Source organism: Pieris brassicae, chromosome Z, assembly GCF_905147105.1.
Source record: "Pieris brassicae chromosome Z, ilPieBrab1.1, whole genome shotgun sequence".
In the NCBI taxonomy this organism is placed as follows: Eukaryota; Metazoa; Arthropoda; class Insecta; order Lepidoptera; family Pieridae; genus Pieris; species Pieris brassicae.
In genome coordinates, this window is record NC_059680.1 from 5,922,560 (window position 1) to 5,950,423 (window position 27,864).

The 27,864-nt window shown below is 33.6% G+C and overlaps 2 protein-coding genes across 8 annotated transcripts; one reads left to right on the forward strand and one right to left on the reverse strand.

Moving 5' to 3' along the window:
• Window positions 1-3,719: 3,719 nt before the first annotated feature.
• LOC123718882 (histone acetyltransferase KAT7-like) lies at window positions 3,720-11,695 on the forward strand. 2 transcript variants are annotated; one of them, XM_045675839.1, is made up of 12 exons: window positions 3,720-3,829; window positions 4,160-4,942; window positions 6,073-6,239; window positions 6,400-6,527; window positions 6,812-7,005; window positions 7,367-7,560; window positions 8,360-8,537; window positions 9,387-9,581; window positions 9,779-9,784; window positions 10,061-10,154; window positions 10,477-10,730; window positions 10,997-11,695. In XM_045675839.1, the coding sequence occupies exons 1-12, from the start codon at window positions 3,815-3,817 to the stop codon at window positions 11,087-11,089; spliced, it is 2,301 nt and encodes a 766-aa protein (XP_045531795.1). In that variant the 5' UTR covers window positions 3,720-3,814; the 3' UTR covers window positions 11,090-11,695. The 2 variants fall into 2 exon arrangements, with proteins under 2 accessions (XP_045531795.1, XP_045531796.1); XM_045675840.1 differs by lacking the exon at window positions 9,779-9,784.
• Window positions 11,696-12,954: 1,259 nt separating this feature from the next.
• On the reverse strand, window positions 12,955-27,791 carry LOC123718407. 6 transcript variants are annotated; one of them, XM_045674843.1, is made up of 12 exons: window positions 27,651-27,791; window positions 27,342-27,470; window positions 25,919-26,123; window positions 23,628-23,675; window positions 23,084-23,193; window positions 22,379-22,574; window positions 21,841-22,041; window positions 21,575-21,678; window positions 21,043-21,141; window positions 19,618-19,719; window positions 18,690-18,791; window positions 12,955-18,315 (listed from the first exon to the last, which is right to left on the reverse strand). In XM_045674843.1, exons 1-12 carry the CDS (start codon window positions 27,717-27,719, stop codon window positions 18,169-18,171), a joined length of 1,512 nt encoding a protein of 503 aa, XP_045530799.1. In that variant the 5' UTR covers window positions 27,720-27,791; the 3' UTR covers window positions 12,955-18,168. The 6 variants fall into 6 exon arrangements, 5 of the variants coding, with proteins under 5 accessions (XP_045530799.1, XP_045530798.1, XP_045530797.1 ...); XM_045674842.1 differs by having other exon boundaries at window positions 19,618-19,728; XM_045674841.1 differs by having other exon boundaries at window positions 19,618-19,728; window positions 21,031-21,141.
• Between the last annotated feature and the right edge of the window lie 73 nt (window positions 27,792-27,864).

A 27,864-nucleotide genomic window follows, 5' to 3' on the forward strand; every position in this document is an offset into this window, starting at 1 on the left:
CTATTTACAATTTAGCAGTCGCTCTATATTTGTTATTTTCGCGTTATCTATGAACTGTATACGTACTTATGGCTTAACCATTAGATAAACAAACAATTAAACATATGCGACGTTTAACTAAGTCGATTATTTCTACGACAACGTCCCGTAAGACTTTTTAAACAAATTATATCCACATACAAATTTACTTTATGCAATTAGGAACTTCATTGAAGAAACGAGGAATAATATAAGCTAGTGAATAATATTTCCTATCGTATACATAAGCCAGCCATCGGAACTATCTAGTTTTTGTAGTACAATAGAATTGTATTTGGTGGATAAGCAACCTGTAGTTAAATTATAAATAAAATATACAAAAATCTACCTTGTGGCCATGGCCATGGTCGTGTTATTAGAAAGAAAGAATCAAATAAACAACATAAACAAAAAATAAATATATATATGGGTGAAACAACCTGTAACAGATGTCATTTCAGCAGTGCAATCAGTCAACCACCTTCCTAGTAGGAGTGCCATGCGGTTGCTTTCGGGCTTCAGCCAAATGGGCTGGCACAACCGGGGCAGTACCACCGTCTCACAGAAAACAGGCGTGAAGTGATTCAATGGGTTCATCTTATTGTAATCGCGTTTCGTGCGGTGAATGAGACTCCCGCTAAATCCCTTAAAACTAGTAACAGGTTTCGACTCAGGCTCTGTTTCTGCTACAGATTCCCTGCTCGAAAAGATCCCATCCGCTGAAATCGTGATACTTGGTGACTCTTAAAACACACTCCATTCATCATTGAAGGGTAAGGGAAGGTCATTTGAAGGGAAACGCTAAATTAGCCTTTAAAAAGCTTGCTCAGCAAGGTGAGACGGTACTTCAATCCGGGCCACCGTATAAAGCGCAAATTCGGCCCCAGGTGGAGTACTGTTCTCACCTCTGGCCGGGAGCTGCCCAGTACTAGCTCTTTCCACTTGATCATATTCAACGAAGAGCGGTTCAAATCGTCAGCGACCAGTCTCTTTCCCATGGAGTTGCAGAGAAGAGATGTGGGGTCAATCTGCATCTTCTACCGCATTTACCATGGAGAGTGTTCAGAGGAGTTGTTCGGATGAATAAATGCAGCTGAGTCTCATCATTGGACGTCAAGGCAGAAATACGAAACTCCACCCGTATTACCTCGACGTCCGTCGTTCCACAACTGAGCTTGTTAAGGCAGTCTTTGCCGCGCACCACCACTTTGTGGAACCAGCCGCCCACTGAGTATTTCCGAACCCATTCGACGCAGGGTTGATTGGAATCTCTAGAATTTTCGTTTCAGTCGTCTCAAAAACTATGAATACATTTTCATAAATTAATGTTAAAATTGGCTGGGGCTTACAAAACATATATATTTCAATATAGTTTTGAGTTTAAAAAGTGTAAAAGATTAGAAACCGTTTGAATATTCAATTTTTTTATTACATAACTAACTGATCCTAAACTTTTTAATATCCTCTGTTAAATGATATGATCAGCCTAAATATGTTAATAAATGATAGGCGCCATCTACTAATATGTATTGTTACTAACAAGAAAGTTGAAATAAAATCTAATTATCAAAAACAATTTAACTTTGTCAAAGACATTTGTATTGACACTAATTTTATTTATTCGCGCCCCGATCGTTATTTCACTTATTGTTAAGGTGCTAACTCGGACGAACGTTGTAGTTAAGACGTTTTAGGCTGGGTTATATTTCATAAAATAATCAACGACCTGGCCCCAGGGTATATTGCATTTAATCATTATCCGGTAACTGATGTGCATGTGAGTGTTATTTTGTGTTCACGAAATAAGTTCAATAAAAAATCTACCTTGATCGTGAGTGAGCCATTTTAACTGTCACCATCTTAAGCTTTGAAAGACGACGACCCTATCGCTAACCTTGTGTTCTGGGCGATCTGTATCCAAACACATTTGAAATCGCGTGATTCAAAGTAATTTAAAGCGAATCACCTTTCGGATGACGTACACAATACGGTTTACCTAAAATCACACAATGTATAGGATTAAACACATATTCGTCGCAGCATTTCAAAAGGTAACTTCTAAATATGAAATTATTTAAATTATTATTTCTAGCTGTATTATGTAAAATAAAATGTTATGACGTTATATTTTACTTTGTAATGCCATAACGTGTTTTTGTGTAAGTAATGTACAGGTGTAATGTATATTTAAGAGAAATTACAAGCAATACTTTTATATATCTAAACTAAAACCCCGTTTTCCTATTGAAACAAATTAAGGTAAAATTTGTCTCTAATTCATTTACAACTAACCCGACAGTCAAACACTGTAATGTCGCGTATTGACGTGCTAGTTTGGTGAGGTTAAAAGAATACTTAAATTTTAATCATAACAAACTCAAAACATAAGTTCTTTTTAAAATATTCATGATTGTCGTTTAAATAATTGAATATATACCTATGACTTAAAACTAAAATTTGTTGTTACCTAACCTTTTGATACATTTTTGAAAGTGGTTATTACAAATAGGCTCCGAATTAAAAGTACCGGAAAAAAATAACAATTCTAGAATACATATTTAAAAAAAAGACAAACATTTACATGTTTACCTTAAGACCCTAATGTGTCACAACTGCATCACCTAATTTTTATAATGCTAGCACTATAGGCCTACTCATTTTAAAGCATACGGATTTTCAATAGAAAACTGAGTTACTACTAAAGTTACTACGGATAAAAAAAATGATAATATTGCAATTTTCAAGTACGAATGGAGGAGTAGAGATCAATCCTAGTAGCTACATCTGCTGATGACGTAATTTTGGAAATAACGTAAAACATAAAACTCAACATTGGAATTAAAATCGAGACAGGTTTTGACGTCACGGGTTAAGTGTGTAGAGAATTTTTGATATGAAAGGCGCTACATGAGGGCCATCTAGTTTGTGCATGTGTAACTACTGAAATGTCGCTAGAACCTTCGAAATAAGTAACACGCACATTGTACGTAGTGGTGCTAGGTAATAGGTAATACTACATTGCAATTTATGTCATTATTATACATGTAATAATAGAATGAAACATAATATGTTTAATAGCAATAATTATAGTAATGGGTATAATTTAAACGTTTATACATATTCGAAATTCAAATACTGCGTCAATAACATAGACAAAACAATATATTATCTTTAGCTAAATGAATTATCTGACATGAGTAGAAGATAACAGTTTAGATATCGTTCATAAAGTATGAACGATCCAAAAAAAAATATTTTAAGTGGATGACTCTTCCTATGATGACCTAGCATTTATACAATTTCGAAACATTTTGACGTAACGAAGAATAGATTTTTTTCATTTCATATTTTAGTTTGTAAGTCAATCAGATTTGCTGTCAGTGTGACAATCTCAGTGCAACTCTCAATCGGTTGTCATACGTCAGTCTGACAAACGTCAAAGATCACATACAGCGACCATCACTAATAAAAAAAGTAGAAGTGCTGAAATACAAATCAAAATATTATAAAAAAATCTCTAAAAAAATACACACTTAATTTAAGGTATATTAACAAACTTTAGTTCACAGACGTAAGTGCATGTATAATGAATTTGAACTGTCAGAAACATATATGTCATTAGAAAGAGACAAACTTTATCTCCTTTTCTTTTTCTTTATCAAAACACTCAATACCTTCTACCCTACAATCTACCTACATTAAATACTATAGATATACCTATTACCTACATTGAAAAAAAATCCTCTATTAGATATTCATGTTTCTGCTTTCTATTTATTGTTAATTCAAGAATATAATGAAGAAACCTGAAGTAAGTATATAACTTATTGATTATAATATAGTTTCAAACTTTATTTCAACGATTTACGCTCTTTAACTGTATCCGGTATTTTTCTGTTGTAATTAATAAAGTAACCACGAATATTGATATAAAAACATACAAGCTTCTCAAACATAAACTGTCAATTGCTTAATAAACGTACATACAATAATATATATGTTAAAAAAAATAATTTTAGAAATCGCATCATATTAAATGTAACAGCAATGTTAAGAATTAAGAGATGTTCTTGCATGTTCAAGTATGAATATAGTATTTAAAAAAATTACATAATTATTGAGCCAATATCATTTTAACTAGGTAAGCAAGAGTAGCACGGAAAGTAGTTCTGGGTCCAGCTCTGGTTCCAGTAGCAGCGGATCTAGCTCCACCAGTTCAGGATCAGGTTCCAGCAGTTCAGATTCAGAATCCTCTACATCAGATATTCAACCAAAAACCGAACCAAAATCACCAAAACAAGGTCCTTCCAGTGAACCAAAGAAGGAGAAAGAATGCAAGCCAACAAAAGCAGCCAAATCTAAAAACAAATCCTCAAGTGAAGTAGACAGGTCAAAAGTACCCAGTCCCAAACCAATGCCGCAAAAACAAAGAGGTGGAGCAAAAAAGAAAAATGCAGCTAGCGTATTAGCTAAGAAAAAACCAACAGCAAAAGCTGCAGGGGCCAAATCTGGAACGGCAAAAGCTCCAAACCGAATAATCAAAAGTGAAAGCTTGTCCAAGAAGAAGAGTATATTTTCACCTGAAAATAGCTCGGATTCTGAACCAGAGAGCAAAAATAAAGCTAAAACTGGATCTAAGGCACCAACCAAGGCCAAAAAAACACAAAAGAAACAAACTGAAGAAAAAAATGTTTCACCTTCAAAAACCATTGAAAAACCATGTTCAAGCTCTAAAGATAATGAGGTTAGTGGCAAGAAAAAAACAAATAAGTCAAACACACCTCAAAAGCTTGCAAAGAAAGTGCCAGAGAACAAAAATCCACAATTGTGTACGTCATGTCCGTCATCTGGAGATTCTGGATCATCAGAAAGTGAGAAAGAGATAGAAAAGAAAAAAGATTCAGCTATAGCCAAGCCTCCTAAGGTACAAATTGTTTTCTAATATTTTGGGTATAATTCATTACTATTTTCTTTGTTTGTTGTTTAAATCACATACAAATCCTCTCTTAATCACAAATAGTTTTTCTGAGCCTTCTAGCAGTATAAAAATACTCAAAGTTATTTAAGTGATTTTAATATATGAAAAGCTGATGGATGTTTGGTATGTTGTTCTTGTATTAATTTAAACTTATCAAGTCTGGGTTAAGTAAGGACAACTAGACATTGATTTAATAGTGACAGTCCATAAAATAAACAACTTACTTATGCTACTTTTTCTATACAAATATAATTGCTTCATGAATAAAAAAATATGTTGATCAATAAATTTAAATTAATTTTTTTTAACATATGTATGTACAATCCCTAGAATCAGTCTTCCATATATCAATAATTCACATAGTATCGATATAGCCCTTTAGGTTTTTAGGAAGTATATTACTTTGAGCCTCTATTTAATCCTGGATAAATTATTTTTATTATTATTAACTATTTGCTGAACCTGGTATCATATCCTGAAAAACATATGTTGTAAGCATACCATATAAATACAGTGAGCTCCGGCACTTTGAAGTAATTGATTTAAAGAGGTTGATCAAATATATATAAAATACATTATTTTAATATCTTATCTATAACACTTTTTAGTTTAAGTCAAGTCAAAAAAGTCAAATGTTTAAAATACTTTTTAATAATCAATAAGTAAAATATTTTTTAAATCAAATGTATGATTTTTTAATTTGTGTGTGATTACTACCTAGATTAATGCCTAGGGGCGCGACTCACAACTCGGTGATCTTGAGTTCGAATCATGGTTGTCCAATGAAATTTTCTTACGTTGAGCCCATATTATGATTCCCTTTACGTCAAAAGAAAATCGTAAAATAAACCGGCACGCCTCATTGCAGCATTTAATCGACGGTGTGGGGCAGGCTGCTCATTTTCTTGCCTATTAACAAGAGATAGATAGATTATTGACACTACCTGTAAGAAAGATATAGAGTTGTCAAGAAACAAAAAAGGGAACAAATTGTTTTTATTTACCCAATTAATGCGCGACCTTGTAGATTCATTATAAAACATAAATCTTTTCCATATGGTTGTGTTTCATATCAGCAAGACGCCCAAAAACCTAGCACAAGCCGCGAAGCAGCTGAAACAGTTGGTACTGTGCCGAGGAAGTTAACGCGTTCGAAAACCGCTCGGGCCTCACGAATGGCAAAGCTCAATCCGTCAGATTCTGACACCGAATCTGATGCTGAAGGAAAAAGCACAGGAAAGAGGTAACTCATATTATGCTTTATGAATATGTGATAGGTAGCTCCTTCACCTATTGCCAGTACTTATTTTTATTAGTACTAATCAATAGAGTTATATATAGAATTGATAGGGTCTGCATATATATATAAGTTCAAGGCCTTGTAAAAGTAAATGTATTTCCAGTAAAGAAGATAAAAAGCCAACCAAAGCCCGAGTGGCCCTGGTTAAGTCTCCAGTCATCCCATCTCAACCAACAGTTCCCTCTGAGAGAAAGTGTCCAGTTAGAGGATGTGACTCTACTGGACATTTAGGTAACATTATTCATTTATTCGGCCTTATTTTAATACGTGAACTGAAGATTGAAGAAGAGGCTGTTTGTTGTTGTGTTTGTTGCGATGCTATTTCCATATAAAAAGGTAAAGAGGACTTTAATATGGCTGCTGTCCGTTTAGTATTGTTGGTCCTGGCAGAATATTCCTGCTTTGTATATTATTCTAACTATTTATTCAACTGTGTATTTTGTGTATGTAAATTTTCATGTTGTGGTTAGATAAATAATATTCTTGCCTATTTAATTAAAAAGCAATATTTTCAGGCGGAGTAGCGGATAGACACTTTACCTACGACGCTTGCCCCGTCTACCATAACGTAACCGGCCCCTGGTGCGTAGCTGCGGCAGAAGAACGTAGTGCTGCAGCCACTATTGGGAAAAAAGCTAAGGCTTCGATGACTCACCGACCACGAGCTATGCCCACAATCGATCAGCGTGCCTATCAGCTCAAAATCAAGGTGAAATTTGTGTTTTATTTAAGTACACTTACAATTGGATCGTGGGTACGGAAAAGAAATTAATATAAAATATATGTATTTATAAAAAATAATTAACCGTACCAGTTACCACGAATTTTAACACAAACAATCCACACACACATTGCCAGTGTGTTTTATGAGTGTTTATTTGTTTTATGGTCTAAATGTCTTCGCATATATTATTTACAAACAAGTTGGTGACTAGCCTTTTGTGTCTAACACATGTCGGTGTGTTTATCTTAATATGTAACGGTAACAGTTTAGCTTAATAAAAAATGAAAGCTATATATGTTCCATTTGCGACATGTGTTTGGGATTTGCAGAGTATGCTTTTTTTCAGGATTTGCGAAGCAAATGGAAAGGCAATGACCAAAGAGCAAAGTCGAATAATGAAGACTACAATGAAGAAAGGGAGCCGGTCCTCGATGGATTTGCGCCGGATTACGATCTCAGGCTATTCCGGGATGCACAGGCGCTGGCTGCTGTGAAAAAGGAGGAGGGATTGGACGATATACCAACGGATAAAGGGACTAGGTTTGTGGTACACAAGTTGTTCAATAGTGACCAATTTAAGGCACTTTCCCGGATTTTTTATTTCAATGTACAATGCAATAGTCGTTTGTATTACAAAATTATGACTAACATCAAAATTCTTTCATGTTGCTGACAGATCTAGTTAATAGTCGCGCGCCACGCACCGCTTCGCGCTTTGTACTCGTACTTCACTTCTAGAAATGTAACTATCTTTTGTGTAAACATCATAAAATGATATGCTGCTATGTATGACTTTAGTTATTTATATATTCCTTGTACTTTTACAAAAAAATGCATATCTTTTGCATTATAAAAAAGCCATACTGTGTTTTTCACGTTGTTTATTTGTGATAAGATGTATGAGAAATATGTTTTGTTATAGATTTAAATTTAATGATATTCTGAAGTAATACGACTTTGTGTCCTTTAAGAAAAAAGCGCTTTCGCTATAAAATTTGTTCATGTTTCTAGTATACCCATAGAAAAAAAGCAACCCCGGTATTACGCCGTTATTCTATAACTTCTAATAGCGGTCGCAATTTCGTTGGTTCTTACAATATCCAATTGATGTCGCAGCTTTGGGAACGCCTGGTACAAAAACTTATCTTGGAATCACTTCTGACAAAGCATATGCTGTATGTAAACTTTCTTGGTAAATTCTACCAACTTTGACACTTCACTTCAGGGGTCACACAACCCTTTGCTGACGCGTATAATAGAGCTGCTTTTGCGTTTGTATCATTCCGATGTGAACTATCCAGTTTTTATTGCGCACAGAAAATTTGTAACGACATTTCAGATATGTGGTGATGGGCAAATATATGATGGAGGTCCTATACCAATCTCCATATCCAGGAGCCGCGGCGAGGGTGCCGCGACTTTTCGTATGCGAGTTTTGTTTGAAGCACCAGGCTTGCGAGACCGGCGCAAATCGACACAGAGCTAAGTGCGTCTGGCGACACCCTCCGGGGGATGAGGTGAGATTTTCCTTACAGTCAACCCTAAATCTATACTGTACTGTTATCGTCATCTCTTTCGGTCAAATTGTGTTTACCCTATGCTGAAGAGAGACCGCTGAGGTTCGAATTAACGATTCTGACCAACAAGGCCGATCACCTCTTGAATCTCTTCTCAAATAAAATACTTGGCTGCATTGCACCTTTTATAAATATTGAATAAAGCCTCTTTAGTTCCATGCTGTAAAATTTATAGTTATATAAAGATATTTTAATTTATATTATGTCGTGTTCTGAAATATAGAGCTATTAAATACCTCCTCTTGAACTTACCATTTGGATCTGTTCTTTGCTTCCTCCATCCATTTCTCCCCAGAAACCTTTATGATGTCGTCAGCCCATTGCTTTTGTGGCCTTCCCACGTTTCTCTTTACTGGTCCTCCATCGGGTGGCTTCGGCGGTTCATCTTGCAATGTTTTAATTTCAATTGTAAGGCGAATAAGCGCGTCAGTGATCATAGTTTTCGCCCTGATATGGTATTCGTATTTTGTGACTCTTGTGCACCTTTTACAGTTACCAATATTCCGCCACGTAATCAACATTACTACACACCTTATGTTTTCTTATATAAATAGAGTGCTAATTCACTTATATGTAGAGAAAATTTATTAAGAACCGTACAGACCTTTATTACTCCGTTTACAACTTAATTTAATTTTTTGTGAGAAATAAATATGTTCAATCGTAATGTTGTCTTGCTCCTGGTCTGTTTCTTTATGCTGGCTTAAATAAATAAATATAATTACGTTAAACAGACACTTCTTACATATTTATTACACTGTTCAACAATATGAAGTGTGTTTGGGACAGATTTACAGAAAAGATTCGCTTAGCGTATGGGAAGTGGATGGTCGCAAGCAAAAGCAGTATTGCCAGCAACTGTGCCTGCTCGCAAAATTCTTTCTCGACCATAAAACACTGTACTATGATGTTGAACCATTCCTCTTCTATGTGATGACTACGGCTGATGGAGAGGGTTGCCATATCATCGGATACTTCAGTAAGGTAAGCAATACATTGTTGAATAACACAAAATACATACCAAGTCCGTATTAATCTAAAGAAAGAAAGAAAACTGACGTAACTCTACCAAGAAATTTTAAATCGTAAAATAGGTTTTTAATATTTGTATGAAACAATTTCGTATTACGCTAATGAATGACTAGAGCCTAAGATTTTTATATATATTTTTTTTGTTACAGCTAGCGGTGTGTGTGTTTATATATTATATATACATATATATTGTAATTTGTAGAAAACTAGGATCTGCCTTTTATGCTTGTGTGTTTTTGGGTCTTAGACGTGGTTTGCTAATTGTATACGCAGGTATGAATTGCGTACGTCGAGGTTCAAACGTCGACAATCATCTACTAGCTTATACTGTCCGTCATTTAAGCATGTAAATAATTATGACTAGACGTAGAAATCCCTTGACGTAGAATCTATTAACATATTCTGTGAGAAAAAAAATCTATTTTTTTTAGGAAAAGAATTCTTTCCTGAACTACAACGTCTCGTGTATACTAACATTGCCTCCCTATCAAAGGCAAGGTTATGGGCGACTGCTCATTGATTTTAGTAAGTATAGTACCTAACTGTTTTGTTTGGAAATATTTCGGACTACCCTTAATCAAAATAATTAATCAAGGTAGGCTTATATGACCTTAGATTGCATCCATTTCTATGATCACTCTTCTTTGACACGTGCTATCAATTTTTTTTTGCCTACGACGGGTTTACCCAAGATGTTTGCCTTCACCGTAAGAGCCACTTGGTCAACCAGAAGTAGGTAAAGTCTATTGGTGCACAACCGGTTCGCTAGGGTTTGAGGGTTGCTTAAGGCACTCTCCCCAACGACAACGACTGCTCTACCCTCATAAAACAAGAAATTCTCTCCTAGGCTACCTTCTAACGAAAGAAGAAGGCAAAGTTGGTTCACCGGAAACCCCTCTATCGGACCTGGGTCTCATCTCTTACCGGTCCTACTGGAGGGAGGTGATCCTCAACCAGCTGTGTATTGCCGAGGGACCTGCTCTTAGCATACGGGACTTGAGCAAGAATTTGGGCATAGCGTCTTCGGATATTGTGTCCACTTTGCAAGAAAGAGGACTTATGAAGTATTGGAAAGGGAAACATATTGTCTTGTCCAAGGAGGTAAGGGTCCTATGTATGATTAAAATATATACAACATTATTGTAATAAAGGTCGTATTGTATTGCTTCGGTAGACAGAAATGGATCAACGTACATTTTTTTTAAAGATTAAAAAACACATGAACGCACATTTAGTATCAAGATGATTTCTGTTGAATTATTGCACTGTTGGGACCTCAAATCATAACAGTTCTCTCTCCGCACAGACTCCTAACAATTGCCACCATTGAAGTATATTGTTTCAATAAATTATGTTTAATTTACCAGGAGGTACTCAAAGAAGCCTATCTGCGTGCAGCCGGTGCACGTTCCGTGGACCCCTCCTGCCTCCGATGGTGGGGCCGACCGGCGCCGCGCTGACCCCGCGCTCGGCGTACGCGCACGCGCCGAGAGCGAGAATCGCGAGAGCCGGGCCAGGATCGCTCACAGCCGGGCTAAAGGATAGCTCAGTGTACGTCGGCACGAGGCAGTAGTTTAAAGGAACCAAAATTGCGAATTGTATCAATACTCCAAAGGTTATTACTGCCAATTTCATCTAGTGCCAATGAGAAAGATGCGGATGGACCATCTGTTGAAGTATTAGAATAACAATTTCTTGATGTTAATCTATGTATGGTAATCGAATCTCAATGTTATGAGGGATATTGTAGGTACAGTTGCGTGCATTAAAATTAATGGATTAAGACTTAACTTCGTATTAAGCCTTTTCGCCAATCTTTTGAACAACTGAGCCTGTTAAAATTAATAGAAAACTCACGTGATGTCGCGACTGTACTCCTGAATAGATGTTCTTGTAATTTCTGAGCGTACGCGCTCTTTACAATTAAATTGGTGTTGTCAACTAAAGTTATAAAATCTATATAATCTGGTTTATATAATCCTTTGATGTATTACCGTTAATATAGATGTTAAATTTGAAAAATCCTGTACTACATTTTTGATGTCTTAATAAAGAGTAATTCTGAACTAATTGTTGTATTATAAAGTCCCGGAAATACGCAGAAGTCGTATTAAAGTGTACTACTAGTCGTTTATCGGGACCTCATTGGACCTAGAGCAGTGTTGGCGTAATGGCTACAGCGTCCGACTCTCATCCCTGAGGTCGTAGGTTCGATCCCCAGCTGTCAACCAATGAAACATTCTGTCTGTGCGCGTTTAACATTCGCTTGAACAGTAAAGGATAATATGAGGAAACCTTAGACCCAAAAAGTTGACAGCGATTGTCAGGCACAGGACAACCTAACCTAACCTAATTGCCTAGATTGACCTGAAATGACCACGAAATAACAGAAAACTGAAGTCCAGACCTGAAAAGACCACAGGTTTCTTTTTCTGAGCATTAAATATTAAAGGACTACTTTGTGGTAAATCCATATTCGTGTCAACCCTAACTGAAAATGAACAAGCATGCATCATGATTTGAATATTAGGAATTTCATTCACGAAGCAATAGTTAATTCGATAATAATAACAATATAGGAGTCGCAAATCAGTCGATATCTACCAAGTCGTGTTCCGTTTACAGTTTTCATTTGATTAAGATAATAAAAAGCCGTGAGCGTCAAAATGGACGGTCACTAGTCGTGTAATACGTTAAAATGTAGTTTAAAAATCACTTCGCTTCTATTTTATTCCTACTATAAGACATTTGCGTCCTTAGTATATTGGGAGAACCATAATTTTAGTGACCGTCCTGGTAGATTCCTAATCCCAGGTATTCGGGCGTTGTTGCTATGACTCGGCGTGTCTTAGAAAATATAATTAACGTCTCAGCCACCAACTTACATTTGACCAGCATATAAAGTCATTATGCCCTTCACAAGAGACCTACTTTAATGAGATATTTATAAATATTCAAGCTTAAATATCATGACTCTACTAAACAGTGTACATTGTCTTTTGGTGTTTAAATTGCAATCTTTAAATACAAATGATAATTGGATTAAACTGGGAAGTGCGAAACAAAAGCCCAAAATATGGCGCCTTCGTATATGGTCTAGTGAAATAACCTAAACCATTATAATTTCCTACAAATATAATAAAAATATATGCGAAACAGAATGCTAAGTTTTTCTGGGTCTTTTGTCGTGTGTTTTTTCTTGTACCATATACTTGTTCAACAACAATCAACACAGATTTAAAAACTTCAAGGTTTATGATTTGCGTTGCGAATAATCTAGTAGATGTCAAAATTACGATTAGCATACATGTATTGAAACAGCAAGACATTTTATTATTTTTTATTACACATAAAACACGTATTAAACCCGCATATGAAAATACAGTAGTGATTTCAGTAGACTCGAAAGAATGAATACATCTCAACTTATTATAATAACTAAACAAGAAAATATTTTTAAAAAGTACGGTAAAACCTTGGAAGAGACAAAGTGCGGGTGTCATGTTTCATAAACACCGATAAATAGACACTTATAATAAACATCTAGATAATATGAGCATTTTAATTATAGTCTAAGGCTGAATTTCTTTGCTCCACAGATTTTCCACTCACATCTATTTACGATCTCTAAATTCCATCTTTATCAACTCAACCAAAATGTCAAATTCAGCCTCTACGGTTACAGACACATAACACCGAGAGATTAAATATAATTACTAATTTAATACTTGAATTATAGTGGCTTTCAATATCTTATATATCGCTGTTTCTTAGTCCTTAAGATCTAATAAATGCATCTTATCTGGGTTGAATAAAGTGGCTTTCAATATCTTATACATCGCTGTTGTTCATAGTCCTTAAGATCTAATAAATGCATCTTATCTGGGGTTCCATGAGAGAAACTTTAAAATTGTTTAACGAGATAACGTTCTAAATTATGATTGAAGCTACTAAGAATAATACTGCTCTAGTACGACAGACACATTGGCGAATATTGCCATAAATAGACGGGCAACACGCGCCCAATGCACGACGTTAAACATGTATGACACTGGATTACACTTCATAAATAATGCTGACTAATGAATTTCAATGTCCAATATCTGAGATCAAATAGGTTTCCATCTCTCTCCACCAGACCGTCGCACCAAGCTAACCCATTATCGCGCACAAATCGGACATTGCTTACATCTAACATTTAGATATAATTGATTATATTGAACTACACATCAAAACTACACATTTAGTAAATATCAAAATACTGATTAAACATATCAAAGTACTCAAAGGAAGGAAGTTAAAGGCGTAGGATAGGGAAAGGAAAAGAAGAGTAGAGAAGAAAAAGGGAAGGCGAAAGGGGAAAACTGGTGCTCCCGTTTGGGCCAAATAGGCTGGCTTCGTTGGGAGGGTGGTCGCGAACCAGGCGGGCGGAAATTGCCCTTCCACCGTCGGGTTTAGTCGCCTCTTACGACACCCTTGTGTCCCGACATGGGGTCGAGGTTTGTATTCTTAGACCGCCTCGACACGGTCACGGCCTCATTAATTACTTCTTACGTTAGAGCTCTGCATGTAAGAAATAATTAATAAGGTGAGCAAAAAATGTTCTTATACAATTGTTAATACTTTACCAATCCTTTGGTAATTTTATATACTGATAGTTGGTTTAATAAACGCATACGGTCTGTGGTTATCACAGATATAATCGAGCTTTTTCTGAGCATTAAATATTTACAGTCAAACATGAGTATCATAGTAGAAAATTCTCTTTAAAATACTTATTACAAAGAAGACATTAAATTGCAATTTCTATAAATGCCGCTAACTCAAGTTTAGGTAACTGTGTTAAAGTTTAGCTTTTAGTACTTATACCGATACAAAAAATGTCTTCTTTACCTTCTTCTTCAGTAACACAATATTACACGACCATCCGAGGTGCTACGCGGGCCTTGGTAGTTTAATTTTTATCGCCCTTACTCATAAAATCTCATTCAATGCTCTATTGTCTCTGTCAAATTAAATTTACGATTGCGTTACGGTGTAATAAGATTCGTTTTTTGTGATCTGTGATACATTGATTTAGTTTTTACAAACAAGAGTTATTATTCCGTCTCTAATACTATTTACATAGTTGCATTATTATACAATAAGTATATGTTCAATGGTTAATAATACGATACATTTAATTGCAATAAACTTAGATAATAATTCTTTGTTAAACAAATATAAATATTCATAGAGCTCAGCTGTAATTGGATCTAAAATAGAATATATATAGATGTTATTTTTAAGTACATAATTAAATCATTTAAAAATTGAGCGTTTATATAATTATTAATTTCAACAACACTATTAGGCTCTCAACTATAAAAATTATCAACCCGCCCGTTGCATACTTGCCTATTGTTTATATCCACAAGTTTCAAGCCTTTTTAAATATTTAATCCTATACATACAATAATATAAGTTTATTTAAAGGCCTGTATTCAAAAACGTGTAAAGTGACAATCTAATCTTGAGCATCGCCATGGTAAAAAACGGTTTGCAATCTTAAGATTAGAGTTGAGTTGGCTCACACTCGGGTCACTAAGGTTCGATTTGGAATACAGGCGATGCTAAAGGAATGTCAACCAAGCGATTAAAAAAAGCATGATTAGGGTAGCAATTGCTATTTTTTTAAACAAACATAATTAAAACAGGAAGACTGTTGCCAGCTGACTGTCTTTTGAGTTAAAGAAGTGGCATTACACCTACCCTCGCCGTAATCGATATTATGCGTAAACAAAAAAAAAAATAAGTGAATTTTGAACTGAAATTTGGCATTTAACTTACTTGCTAGTTGTGCGTTGGAGTATTATGAATACTTCTACTAAACCTACGTAATAATAAGCATTCACTGCAAACTCTAAAGATGTTACATTGCTCTTTAACTCATAGCAAATACGTTTTACATTTCCACGAAACTGGATCTACATTCCTTTTCATTGGTGCCATATGGACAGCCATTGCAACTGAACTATGCAAACAATGTCACTCATTACTTACGGACTGTTTAACATACGGTATCGATTTCCATGTAGTCGAACGTGAATCTTGCTTATTACTACAAGAACGATATTATCTATATACAGGATTATTTATACAATTTTTTAACTTAAATCGCTTTAAAATGCCGATTTTTAAGATAAAGAATATTTTATATATCGCGTATTATTTCTAATTTATTAAAAAAAAATGTTTGATAAACCTAGGCATTACATTTCCCATTAAAACCGTTCTGAAGATCTAATATAAACATAATTGAAAATTATGATATAACGACCGTTCGATAACAAATTTGGCACAACTAGAATGAAAATCACAACATAAACAACCTTTATCTATTATTATTAATTATAAAAAAAAACTTAGGAAATAAAAAATGAAACCAAAAATAAAATATCATAATCAAATTTATTAAATAACAAAAATTAAAGTACTGGTAAGCCTTTCGTATACAAGGTTTACGAATTAAATGTCTACAAAAATTAAAATAAAAATTATAATGCAATAATGCCAAAATACGATAATTAAATATATTTGGCAACGTAAAAGCTAAAACAATATTTTGTACCTAAAGAAGGGTAAAAAATAAGAGAAAATTGTTAAAGATTTTTAAAAAATGAAATAAAATATAATATCGACACAACACAAAATATATCTTATTCTAATTGTGCGTATCATTTCTAACAATATTTTAATTTTTTTGTTTTGATTTTTTTTTTAGTTTTTTTATAAAAATCTACAATCTATATACATACTATATAGAAGTTTAATACCCTCTCATTATCTATATTTACATTTGTATTAATAAAAATAATTGGAAGACTGCAATTAAATCATACCTAAGACATATTATTAGGTCAAGTTTGATGAGAATGAAGTTATAATCATAACTGAAAATAAATTGTGTAGATAATTGAAATAAAATCTATGAAAAGGAAACAGCAATAGTTTTTAACAAATGCTTTAAAACGCTTATATGTATGCCATAAATTAAAAGTCTAGTAATTTTTTTTCAATGTGCAGCAGTTTTAAACTTTAGCCAACATAGAAAACCACCGAAAATAGAAACTGCAACGCTTCTAAAACTTACATCGTTGTACTGTTCTACTATTTTGCGGAGGTATTGATTTAAGCAAATGCATGAAGTTATTTAATAAATAACAAATCGTGCTTAATGTTTCTTAACAAAAAAGGAGCCAAACTAATAATTTCTACTTCTTTTAAATCTCACTATTACAAGGCACAAACAGACGTCACTCACTCTTAACATTCACTGTACAAAATATTATTCTGATTCTAAAATATATTCTGTCTAATAAACTACGAAAATATCAGAGAAAAAAAGGATTTGCTCACAATGCCATCGTAAATAAAACTTTAAGGCCAAAATAAAGCAGATCGATTTCGAAGTTTAGGTCATGTAGTGTATACATGAAGCTATGCTATAAAAAATATACTAATTCATTTGGTAATGACATTTGAAAAAGAATATATATTATCAGTAATTTATTCTCTAATCAAGTAGGTTTGGCTCCTATTTTGTGAACAAAAACGTATCCCTGTATATCCGGGACCATATTTAAAAGGCCTATAGTCTCACTATATTCTCACTGTTTTATTAATTTAGCTAACGGAGTATACAAATTGGTAAATAATAAATTGTTTCCATAAAAAAATCGAGTCATTCATTTAAATGATGACATGATTATGGCGGAACACAACAAGTAGACTTTTGTAAATCTCACTAACTTTTATACGAAATAGAAAAATTGGTCAATATATAAAAAAATATTCATTACATTTAATTCATATTAAATGATTTACGAAGTTTATAAGGGCGTTTAAAACTTAAACCTAAACTTTCATCAGCCCAAAATTGTAGTTTTGTAACAAATTTGTATATAATGATTATAATTATAAATTATTAAAATTCTCGATTTTTTCATAAACCGTGAAAAACAATATTGGTCGATCGGCAATCTTTTATCAAGATCTTTGTTTTAAGATTCGGTATGTTAAGTAACAAATTAATATGTAAATTTGTCAAAAAGCTTCATCAAATTTGAAAATGGGTTTATTGTTATTATAAATTCGTTATAATCGAAAAATGGAAATTTATTAAATTATAATTATAGTTCAGTTAATAGTCACAGGTATTTTACAACTGCTGATCCTGTTTAGGTGATAGATATATAACAGATTTGTTGAAATGTATGAACTACATTCAATAAAACAAATTTTAAAATAATATTAATAAATTGTTTTTAGATGTTTAGCGAAAAATGTTTTGGTTCCGAATATTTATAATTGTGCGTTAAGCCTCAAGCCCGAACCATACACTAAAACATATTAGGCGTCATCAAACGTATATTACACTCACATCAGTCCACGAGTCGTGACGCTCTCCCTCACATACGATATAGTGCACAGTTTAATGTATAAATAAATCATTTTTATTTATACATTTCTTGTATACTTTACCGTAGACGGGATTTAGTCATTGTTGCACACTACGAGAAGCCTCGGCGTCGCGTCGTGTAATGTTAAAGGCTTCAGTTTTCACAAAGTCAACCGTTTTATAATCGGTACGCGATTCCGCAGAAAACGATTTTGCATTCTTGACGCGTGCGCTTTCATCTTGTTCCTAAAGAAACACTTGCTTGATAAAATACAAGTCTTTTTGTAAATGAAAAATTCAGTGGGTAAAATATGAAATCACCATCAGCGTCATTAGCAAAAAATTATCAGTCCAAATTGCATTGTTATATCTTATATCACCTGTCTCTTTCCATCGCAGCTTATACACAATTGAACAGAAAGAGACGACAGTAGTTTTCATATTTTATTTAAGACAATTCATTGAATAGCTATAAGATTAAATCGTATAAAGAAGAATGTAATACACATTCGTCTCTTTCGGTTATATTATATTTATATTGTAATGATAGTACTGAAAAGCGCTTTAGTTAACAGAAATAACGGTGCAAATTGATTTTATTGTATACATATATCTAATACCTTGGAATTCGTTTTGGGAGAAAGATCCAAGTCAAGATACTGCAACGTATCCGATGCTTTGGCACGCCTAGTCGAAGTGTCGGGAGGCATTGTCAATAGAGTCTGAAAAAAGAAATTAAATTTAAAAAGAATTCTTGCAATTTCAAGACATTTGCACTTACTTAATAATAATAAACAAATTATTATTAAGTTCCAATCCAAATTCTACAGAAACAGTACACACTTAAATCTATGGATTTTACGGTCTTTTTATGGTCTTAGATATTCTAAAAAAATAATATAAATTTTTACTTTGTGACTCTCAATGAAGTTAATAAATTGCTGAAATAATTGAAAACAGACGACGCTGATATGTGTAAAGTTGGGTAACGCTAGATATGGCGCTCTTTACGAAATTTCAATTCCAAAAAATATTAAGAGGAAGTATATAATAAGAAGGTTTAAAACGTTATCGATAATTTAATGACCCAAAATCATACATTTATTATACAAATTGCGCCATCTATGCTTAGATTATCAAACTTGATCCATCAGCGCCATCTATGTTAAATACTGTAAATCCCATACAATGAATTCAGTCAACTTCATTACAGAATTCATCTTTGGAATTGCTATAGAATTACAGAGTAATGCCTGCCTTCCACTGGGAGCGGAACGGACCCATTACGAACTCCGCTCTCGTAACAATAATTTTCATACATGTGCTTCCACTAAAGCGGAGACGGTATAAAATCATCGTTACGAGTATAGCGTATAAGTGACTCTTTCGTCACTTTCTGTCTCATATAGTATACAAAAATACAAGCCAACCATACCCAGAGTCGTTCATTAAGATATAAAGATCTAGATTTACCCATCGGCAATTAGGAAAATTAAAATACTGACGACTGTGAGTGAGACTTTTAGTAGTATATCAATTGTTTCTTACCTGAGCGGCAACATGATTCATGTGACAGATGCCCGTACTACCAATTCGTGGCTTCAATGCCCTGTCAACTATCGGCGGCAAAGACGACAAATTGCAGTATTGCTGTAAAGACTGAAATTTTAATAACATTTAAAATACGTTCAACGGGTTAAACTTAATCTAAATATGTTTTGGTTGCATAACGCTTTGCAAATAAATTTACACTTATCTGCGACAATCAGTACATTGACGAATCCCTGAATCACGCTATCTAGTGTTTCCGACTGCTGACTATAGAAATCTTTCGACAACAGCCACTGGAGCCTTCAAAGCTTCACCCTTTAGATTGTTATTAATGATAAAATTGTCAGTTTTTTTTCAGTTTAGACTGTAGGTGTAAAGTAGTTAAGAGTAGTATATGCATCTACAGCTGTACTCCACAAGCTCAGCGAGCTTATCGCGCAACTTCAATAGCTTTTTTAATAGACTTAAAAAAAGACAATATATTTTGTTATAAGTGGTTTCGACGTTTACAATATGCGTTTTTTTAAAACGTTTGAACTGTGTGCTACGATACGTAATATTAAAATCGATAAGACAAATAAAATTAAAGTTAAGTGAAAAACGTGCAGTACATGACCAAACCGAGTATAAAACTTATGGCAGGCCCGGTATTATTATTGCTAATATTTAAAACTCTAGTTTACAATTACAATTAAGTAATATGGCACGCACTTATTTAAGGCTACATGAACAACAACGTAAATCTTGTTTCACAATCCAAGTAGTTTAGAAAGCTCCACAGAGATGGCGCTAAAACAAACCGAGTAGCGCCACCTAGGTCTTTCAGGAAGTAGACACAAGGTGGCGCTTTACGCCAACGCAATTTGTTGAATATTTTTAATCATATCGATATTTAATTTATTTGCATGTGACAATATGTATGAACTTCCTCGAGTTTCAATTTTAATTTTAAATACGATATACAATCTTATTCCTCAGCTTATATTTACAGCACACAAATTGCAACTTTAATAGAATTCCTACACCCCATTTTGATAGCGTGTTTTAGATTTAAAAGCGAAAGCATTCATTGCATTGACGTAAAATACTTGTTATTATCGACAAATGTTTTATTTCTCTACAAATGCAAGCATATTTTATATTTTCAAGCCCACCTATGTGGAAACAAAATGTTCTTAGTGGTAATGTTAATGGTAATTATGATCATTTTGCATCAAGGTGACTGTTTTAACCGACTTCAAAAAAAATTCACTTAGTTATTACTGTTTTAAACACATATTACAGAAATGTATAGAATATATTGAATGTTCGATTTGTTTGAGGTCGGTCTTTAATAAAAATATTTTGTTAGTAATATTAATTGTGTCGCGCAAGCAAAATGTGTTAGAAATGTTAGTGAACGGTATTTACATTGTGTCTTACATGGGTGAGGCAACACGCGTTATCATCGACCCTTGGCCGATAAACGACCTGCTGCTCTTGTGACATTCTTCGGGACGAACGAAGCCAGGGGAATGGGGGCTGAAATGGTATTGCAAACGACTCTTTTTTTCTGTACGTGCATCAAAATAACAATGTAAATGAATAAAAGTATAAATCCAGACAAATATTTTGGCCAGTCAGCTGTGTAGACTTTGTTTTATAAGTTCTATCACCTACTAAGAATGTTAGCAAACTTCTCCCAAGCCCAAGTCTGTCTGGCCAAGATACATGTCGAGACTAATATTTAAATTGATAGGTTGCTCTAAATTTATTAATCGAATAATTAAGAAACTTAAAGCCGTATAATAAAAATATAGTAAGGCTACATCTATCAGTTAAGGTATTGCTCATCAAACGTGTCTAGCGAGTATTTTTACAGCGCAGTTATATTTTTTTTTGTGTGAATGTAACAATACATGATCAGTAAATTACGCCCATTTAGAGGTTAATTTTTATGATTATAAACCCTTACAGATGTATCGCCTTCCGGCTCCTGTATCTTTGGTCCCTGGAACGATTCTCTATGCTCTTTACTGAAGCCGAAGCTCTTCGGCGGCCGCGGAGGTACCGGTGGCCCTAAAATTGTTGAAATACTAATTAGGATAAAACTAAAAATCTAGGATAATAAATTTCATTAAAAATATTATTAATAAAAACTTTATTTTAAATTTTCTTATTAAAAAAATTCACACATTTGTACCGAGTTTGTGTACCCTACATATAAATTGTAATATTTACCTTCTTCTGAACTGCCTATTCTTTTAGGGCTGCTATGGGGCTTCGCCCTTTCTCCTTTGTTGAAACTCGAAAACCTCACTTGAAGTCTGTCCCTGATGCCACTCCCAGATGCTCTCAAATTAGGCCTATTCTCATCATCGAGCCCCGGTCTTACGTAAGATCTAGCAAGTAGCCAGGTATCCGGTATATTACCGTATCTCGCTGTAAATAATAACCGGAATAATATAATAATAACCGGAGCAATAAGATCTACTTCTTGCACGACCAAATGCAATTAAACGAAACAAACCATCATTTTGTATTTCGTTTCACCTAATGTACCTGCTCGTACTAAGCTTGAATGTACCAAAGGAAATAGAATATACTTTCAACCCACTTCAAAGAAAAAATTGGTAAGTTTCCTCCTTTGAGTTTCTTATATGAATAGGAGAAGTCAGTTCAATTGAAAGAGATATTTGTATCAAAGTATATTGTAGCTCGCTTGGAATAATTTAATTTGAAAACGCCTACAAATTTGCCCACCTACACTAATACATACCTATATTAGAATGACTAGCATTGAGCGATTTACATTCCTCGTCGCTTATATTAGATTCATTTTCAGATAAGTCGACATTATTTATACGAATGTGTGGATGGCTTAAATACTGTGGACCTTTTTCAGGCCCCTCGAAGGTTGACTTAGCTCCAATTACTATATTATTAGGATCGAAGGTGAAGGAACTTTGGGAATCCTAAAAGCAAATAATAAGTACAGAATAAAAACATATGCAAGCCTTCTCTATGGCGGACTTTCATCAAGCATACCTACTAAGGCGGCTGCGTCAGAAAAAAAGTTTCAACAATTTTCAAAAAATTCAATAAGGCAATATTTCAAATGATACAATACTAATTCTGAACAAAACTGTGAAATATTTAATATTCAGTTAATATTTTTCAATATAAGTTTTATCACCGCTTATTACCTATTTGGTAATATTATTTTTACCTAAACAAAAAAAAACTATTTTTATTTGAAGAAATCGCAAGCCGCCTTATAGAATAACGTTAATATGCAAACATCGCAATACAAACATCACAAATAGCGACTATGACTACTTAGCAGCATAAAAATCATCTACAAATTGGTCAGAGTACTTAATTAGATAATTTGATATTAAAAATGACCAGAGTCGTATAATCTCCTCTGGCCAATTTGCGGATGGAAGCTCAAGAAAAAAAAAACGTAAAATAAAAATAGTACCGCGGCACGGACTCCTGTTATGCATTCAGATATCGGTATATAAGGTCCTGTACCCTCCGAAAATTCATACTGATCATTCATAACCGTCATTGTGCTGTTTTGGTATGTACCTATAAAATAAATCGTATTCCTCTTACTCGTACTCTTAGGATGTCGCCTTAGCCCCATACGCAAACAAACAACATTTGCAGGTGAACTTCGCATTCGCTTTATACCGAAATTAAATCGCATGGAGCGAGGAGCTAGGAGCGAGGGGCGGGGGTGGCAGGCAAGGCACGCCACCGATAACCTACCCACTAGGGGGCGTTCTCATACCACCCGGAAGAGCCCCTTCCCGTCGCGATAGCAGTTCCTCACACCACTGCTGCGCTACCTACATTCCCACACCAAATGCTTCGTACAAAGACAAATAATACAGAAAATCACGACAAATCAGATATAAGGAAATACATCAAAACATAAATGTAAGTTATAAACATCAAAACGGAAATGTTACACACCAAGAACAAAGAAAGATAGAGAAAAGTTTTACATTTGAACTTACCAGTGCCGGGAACGACGATTTCGCGCAATTCTTCACTTGCAGTTATAACTTCAACAAAAGGTTAAACGAAATTTTAAAAAAATGGAAATCATTGGAAATTAAAAACAAATCGAAACAAATTTATTTGATAGAACACACAAAGGATTGGAATATCTAAGTAAATCAATATAATAATATGTTTTAATTAAACTTGTTTAACACTCGACACGTCTTGCTTATGCGACTGTTCGAGAGCGAATGTTTCACCTAGGCACCGGGCTAGATGCGCATGCCGGGTGGCTGGGCTCTAGACATAAAGGGATGAGGGCATGTGGGCGGTAAGGTGGGTCTCGAACATTCCATTTACGGGAGATAAATTTCCAGAAAATTATGTTCGAAATAGAACTACGTAGGTTGATTTGCTTTCAATATAAGTTTTAAAAGCATATCCAATTTTCTCGAGATATTATTGTCAGGTTCCTTTGACGTGGCGTCTTGAAAAAGCTTTTATATCTATCAAAGAATACATAAAGATGACTTGATATGTTATGACATTTTAGAAATGCCAACAAAAAAATATTAATGTTTTCAAATGTGTGGTAATAAAAATATTTCTTTAATATTTTGCGAGAGAATTTCATTCCTAAATAAAAATATAACAAGACTATATATAGGGAACTTATCTATTTGTTGTACTTGTGATATGTATATATCACATGATGTCATGATATGCACATATAATCTGTATATCTAAGGTGTTATTTGAAAACATTTAAACATTCAGGAAATTATTTAAAATTTGTAAATTAAATTGAATTAATGGATAGCTGCGCGGAAAACAGATTGAAAAAAATCCTTCATTAGGAGTTCTGTCACCGAAAAGAGTAGCAAGGGATGTAATATGGTTGAATGTTCAAAAATGGCAAATATCTCAAGATAAAACGAGATACTTACTAAACATAAAAATATTTTTCTCAAACGCCACAACATCCGCAGGTACCACATTAATAATTCATTATTCCGGGCGTGTATATGTGAACATATGTAAGGTGTGTATATAATGTAAGGTAGAATAAATGCTTATGCAGGATTTCAGTATTTTCATGACCCTCTTTGGCTTGATCCAAATCCCGAATTGTGATTGATCAGAAAATAGAATTAAGTTCTACTTGTCCTTAGTCCATGTTACGTGTCCTAGGATTCAAATGGTCGTGTTTGTATACCGTATTAACGTAACAGATTTTGTATGGTATTCCGTATAACTCTTAGCGAGTGGCTGTACCCATTCCTTGTCTTGGTGCTTACTGGTATCTACGATAAGCCTAACCCAGCCTAAAGCTGCTTAAATGTCAAGTAACGCTCTTACACGCCTAAACTATCCCTACAGATAACAATACCCCACAATTCAGTTTTGCTTAGAATTAAATGCAAAAACGAAATATATACAAAATGGTTTTACAAACAAGAAAATAGGTAAACTAAAACATATAATACAAATAAAATAATTTTGCAAAAGTTGTAACATGATCCATGTTGCTTAGACATTTTTAATATGTGTATTTTATTTAACAAACAATTATAAAAAATGAATTACAATAAATCTTGTTTCGAACAAAACAATAGAACAAACAATAAATACACATGCAAAATTAGAGAATATATAATTTGAAGAAGATAGAATAAGTAATAAATAAATTATTTTTATTTATTACTAATGGTATTTATGATTAACTACATAATAAATCAATCAGTGGCGCTCCAAATATTTTAGTTGTGGGCCTCTAATTTCTAAAAATATCCTAAAATATCCTAAAAATAAACAATTGCAATTTGTACGGATAAAAGATGGACCACCGAAGCCACATGGAGGGGATGTCCAGAAAAAAGAAACTTGGGGAGACCACAAAACCAATGGGCTTATACCATAATTAAGGTTTCTGGGAAGAAATGGATGGATAAAGCTAAGAAGCAGATCCAAATGGAAAGTTCAGGTAGACTTTACCAAAGAGTATAAAAACAAAAGTTTAATATGTAATTTTGAAGAGTATGGAATTAGAGTGGCTGTATTATTATTATTTATTCATGATGATTGTTTTTAAGTGAATCACTGCAAAAAATAAACTGGTAGCAGAGATCTCAATAGTATCTAGTATCCAAGGCTAACATGTAATCTATGGTTATCATAAAATAAAAAGTTTACTGTTTTTAAACAAAATCACTGCTGGTCTATAATTAAATTCAATAACTCTGTATACCATACAATTTAGTAAGCAAATCAACACACTTAATAAATAAATGAATAAAAGACTTACTTGTAACAACTGGTTCCGGAGGTGTGCTTGTAGCCCTTAAGCCACAAACACGACATATTGCATCAACCCACTTTTCCATATCCGCCTCACAATCTGCTTCTAAATGATATGTTCTTGATTGAGTTTGAATTGAGAAAACTGAGCCACGTATTCGAGGATCCAGTATTCCAGTACTGTTACGAGTCATGTGCAAACCAGCATCAACCTACCATATGTCACTAAATATTAGATTGAAAATCACTTTAGTTAATCATTAATATAAGCGCTATATTAATGTACATCAGTACCATGACTATTCTAAGATTTTTTAAATATTATTCTCAGGACAAAATACAAGTATATAATTATTTTCAGGACAAAACTCCCACAGAAACATTTAAAATTGTGGAAATATGATAAAATAATCTAAATAATCAAACTTACATTTAGCTAATCTGCACTATATTTTACAAACACTTTCCATAAATTTAAAATATAAAAATCAAGTTCAAATGAAATAGATGAACACAACTAGCAACTTTAAGTATAAAACATAGAAAGACAAATTGAATATCATGCAAAGTAAAAGCATATCATATTATATAGTTTACATTAACTTTACTGGGAATGTAACTAGTACTGACAATGTCTGATGCAGGGTTATTTGATAATTGCCAAACAAACAATTTTTTTTACTTTCAATTAAATAATTAACAGTATTGGGTAACAATGTTCTCTATTTTCTTAAAAGAAATTAAGCTACTTGCAGTTTGTTTGATTTATAAAAGCATTAAAAAGGCAACATAAATTAGTCTAGATATAATTGATGTACTACTTTTTTTGTAACAATGCTCAGTACTTTTTAACTAGTTCTTATTTGAAAGCGTTACTTGCCAACAGGTCTGTAAAGGGTAGATATGTATTCTTTTCATATAAGTACAATATTATATATTATTGAAAAATTAATTAAGTGAATAAAATGGTTTTATATATAATAACTAGTCTATAATTCTATTTAGTAAAGAATTTAGTTTTTATTAACAAAATATTTTAATGTTGTTAATGATTTCCTACATCTGTTCCAATATATACAATACACACCTATATAAAATAATACTTTATACATTTAAATTTAAACATCAACAAAATAAAAAAATGGTATGTAACCATACAAAGTGACATGCTTCCTGCATAACATAAGAATTCATGCAAACATACCAACGGAGAATGGTTACAACTATTGATAACATTCTTACTCTTATATGTAGGCACTGTGAGACACTCTTATATAGTTTACATGCATGTATCAAATTACAATATTCACTACACTATCTATTCAATCAAAACTGGTGACATGACACTCATTATGATTATTTCCATCAATCTGAGGCTACTACTATTACAACCTATTGCTGCAAAGAAATATTTAAAATCAGAAACTTACTTGCTCACAAAGATCAAGATTTATGGAGCCCTTTAAACGCCGCCTGTTTCTATCAGAGTAGTAGTCTAGGAAGTACTGCCCTGGTAGTTCACCAGATTGTCGCAATGCAAACCATCTTCTCCGCCATTTCTGAATACCACACCATTCGAATTTAGCACACATCAGGTAAAAAGATGAAAATAATAATAAAATCTAAATAGTGATCTAATATAAATCATGAGAGAAGGCAGTCGCTAGGGCTTATTTGTAAAAAATCTTGGCACTTCTAGCCCCGTAAACTATACTTAGTAATTTTGTTTGTTTACTTACTATTTTAAAAATTCGTCTTGATGGTGGTGATTTTGTTAACCAACCCTCAAAAACTATATTTCTAGACATTATATTTTTGAATATTATTCAATGAAATAAAGTGAGTCACAACAAATTTTTATATTGAATACGATAGATTCAACTAGCAGGCAGACACTGGCTGTAATTTTACTAGATGACATTATTGACAATTTACAAGACCTGACATTTTGCT

Bases quoted from the DNA above. Each gene is read 5' to 3' on its own strand.
- LOC123718882 (XM_045675839.1), top strand. The intron at 7,006-7,366 runs GTGAAATTTGTG...GCTTTTTTTCAG, and splicing joins CCTATCAGCTCAAAATCAAG to GATTTGCGAAGCAAATGGAA. The intron at 10,155-10,476 runs GTAAGTATAGTA...ATTCTCTCCTAG, and splicing joins GCGACTGCTCATTGATTTTA to GCTACCTTCTAACGAAAGAA.
- LOC123718407 (XM_045674841.1), bottom strand. From the start codon at position 27,719: ATGTCTAGAAATATAGTTTTTGAGGGTTGGTTAACAAAATCACCACCA. The intron at 26,124-27,341 runs GTAAGTTTCTGA...GACATATGGTAG, and splicing joins ATCTTGATCTTTGTGAGCAA to GTTGATGCTGGTTTGCACAT. The intron at 19,729-21,030 runs GTAAATACCGTT...TTAAAATTTCAG, and splicing joins TCACCCATGTAAGACACAAT to TCTTTACAGCAATACTGCAA.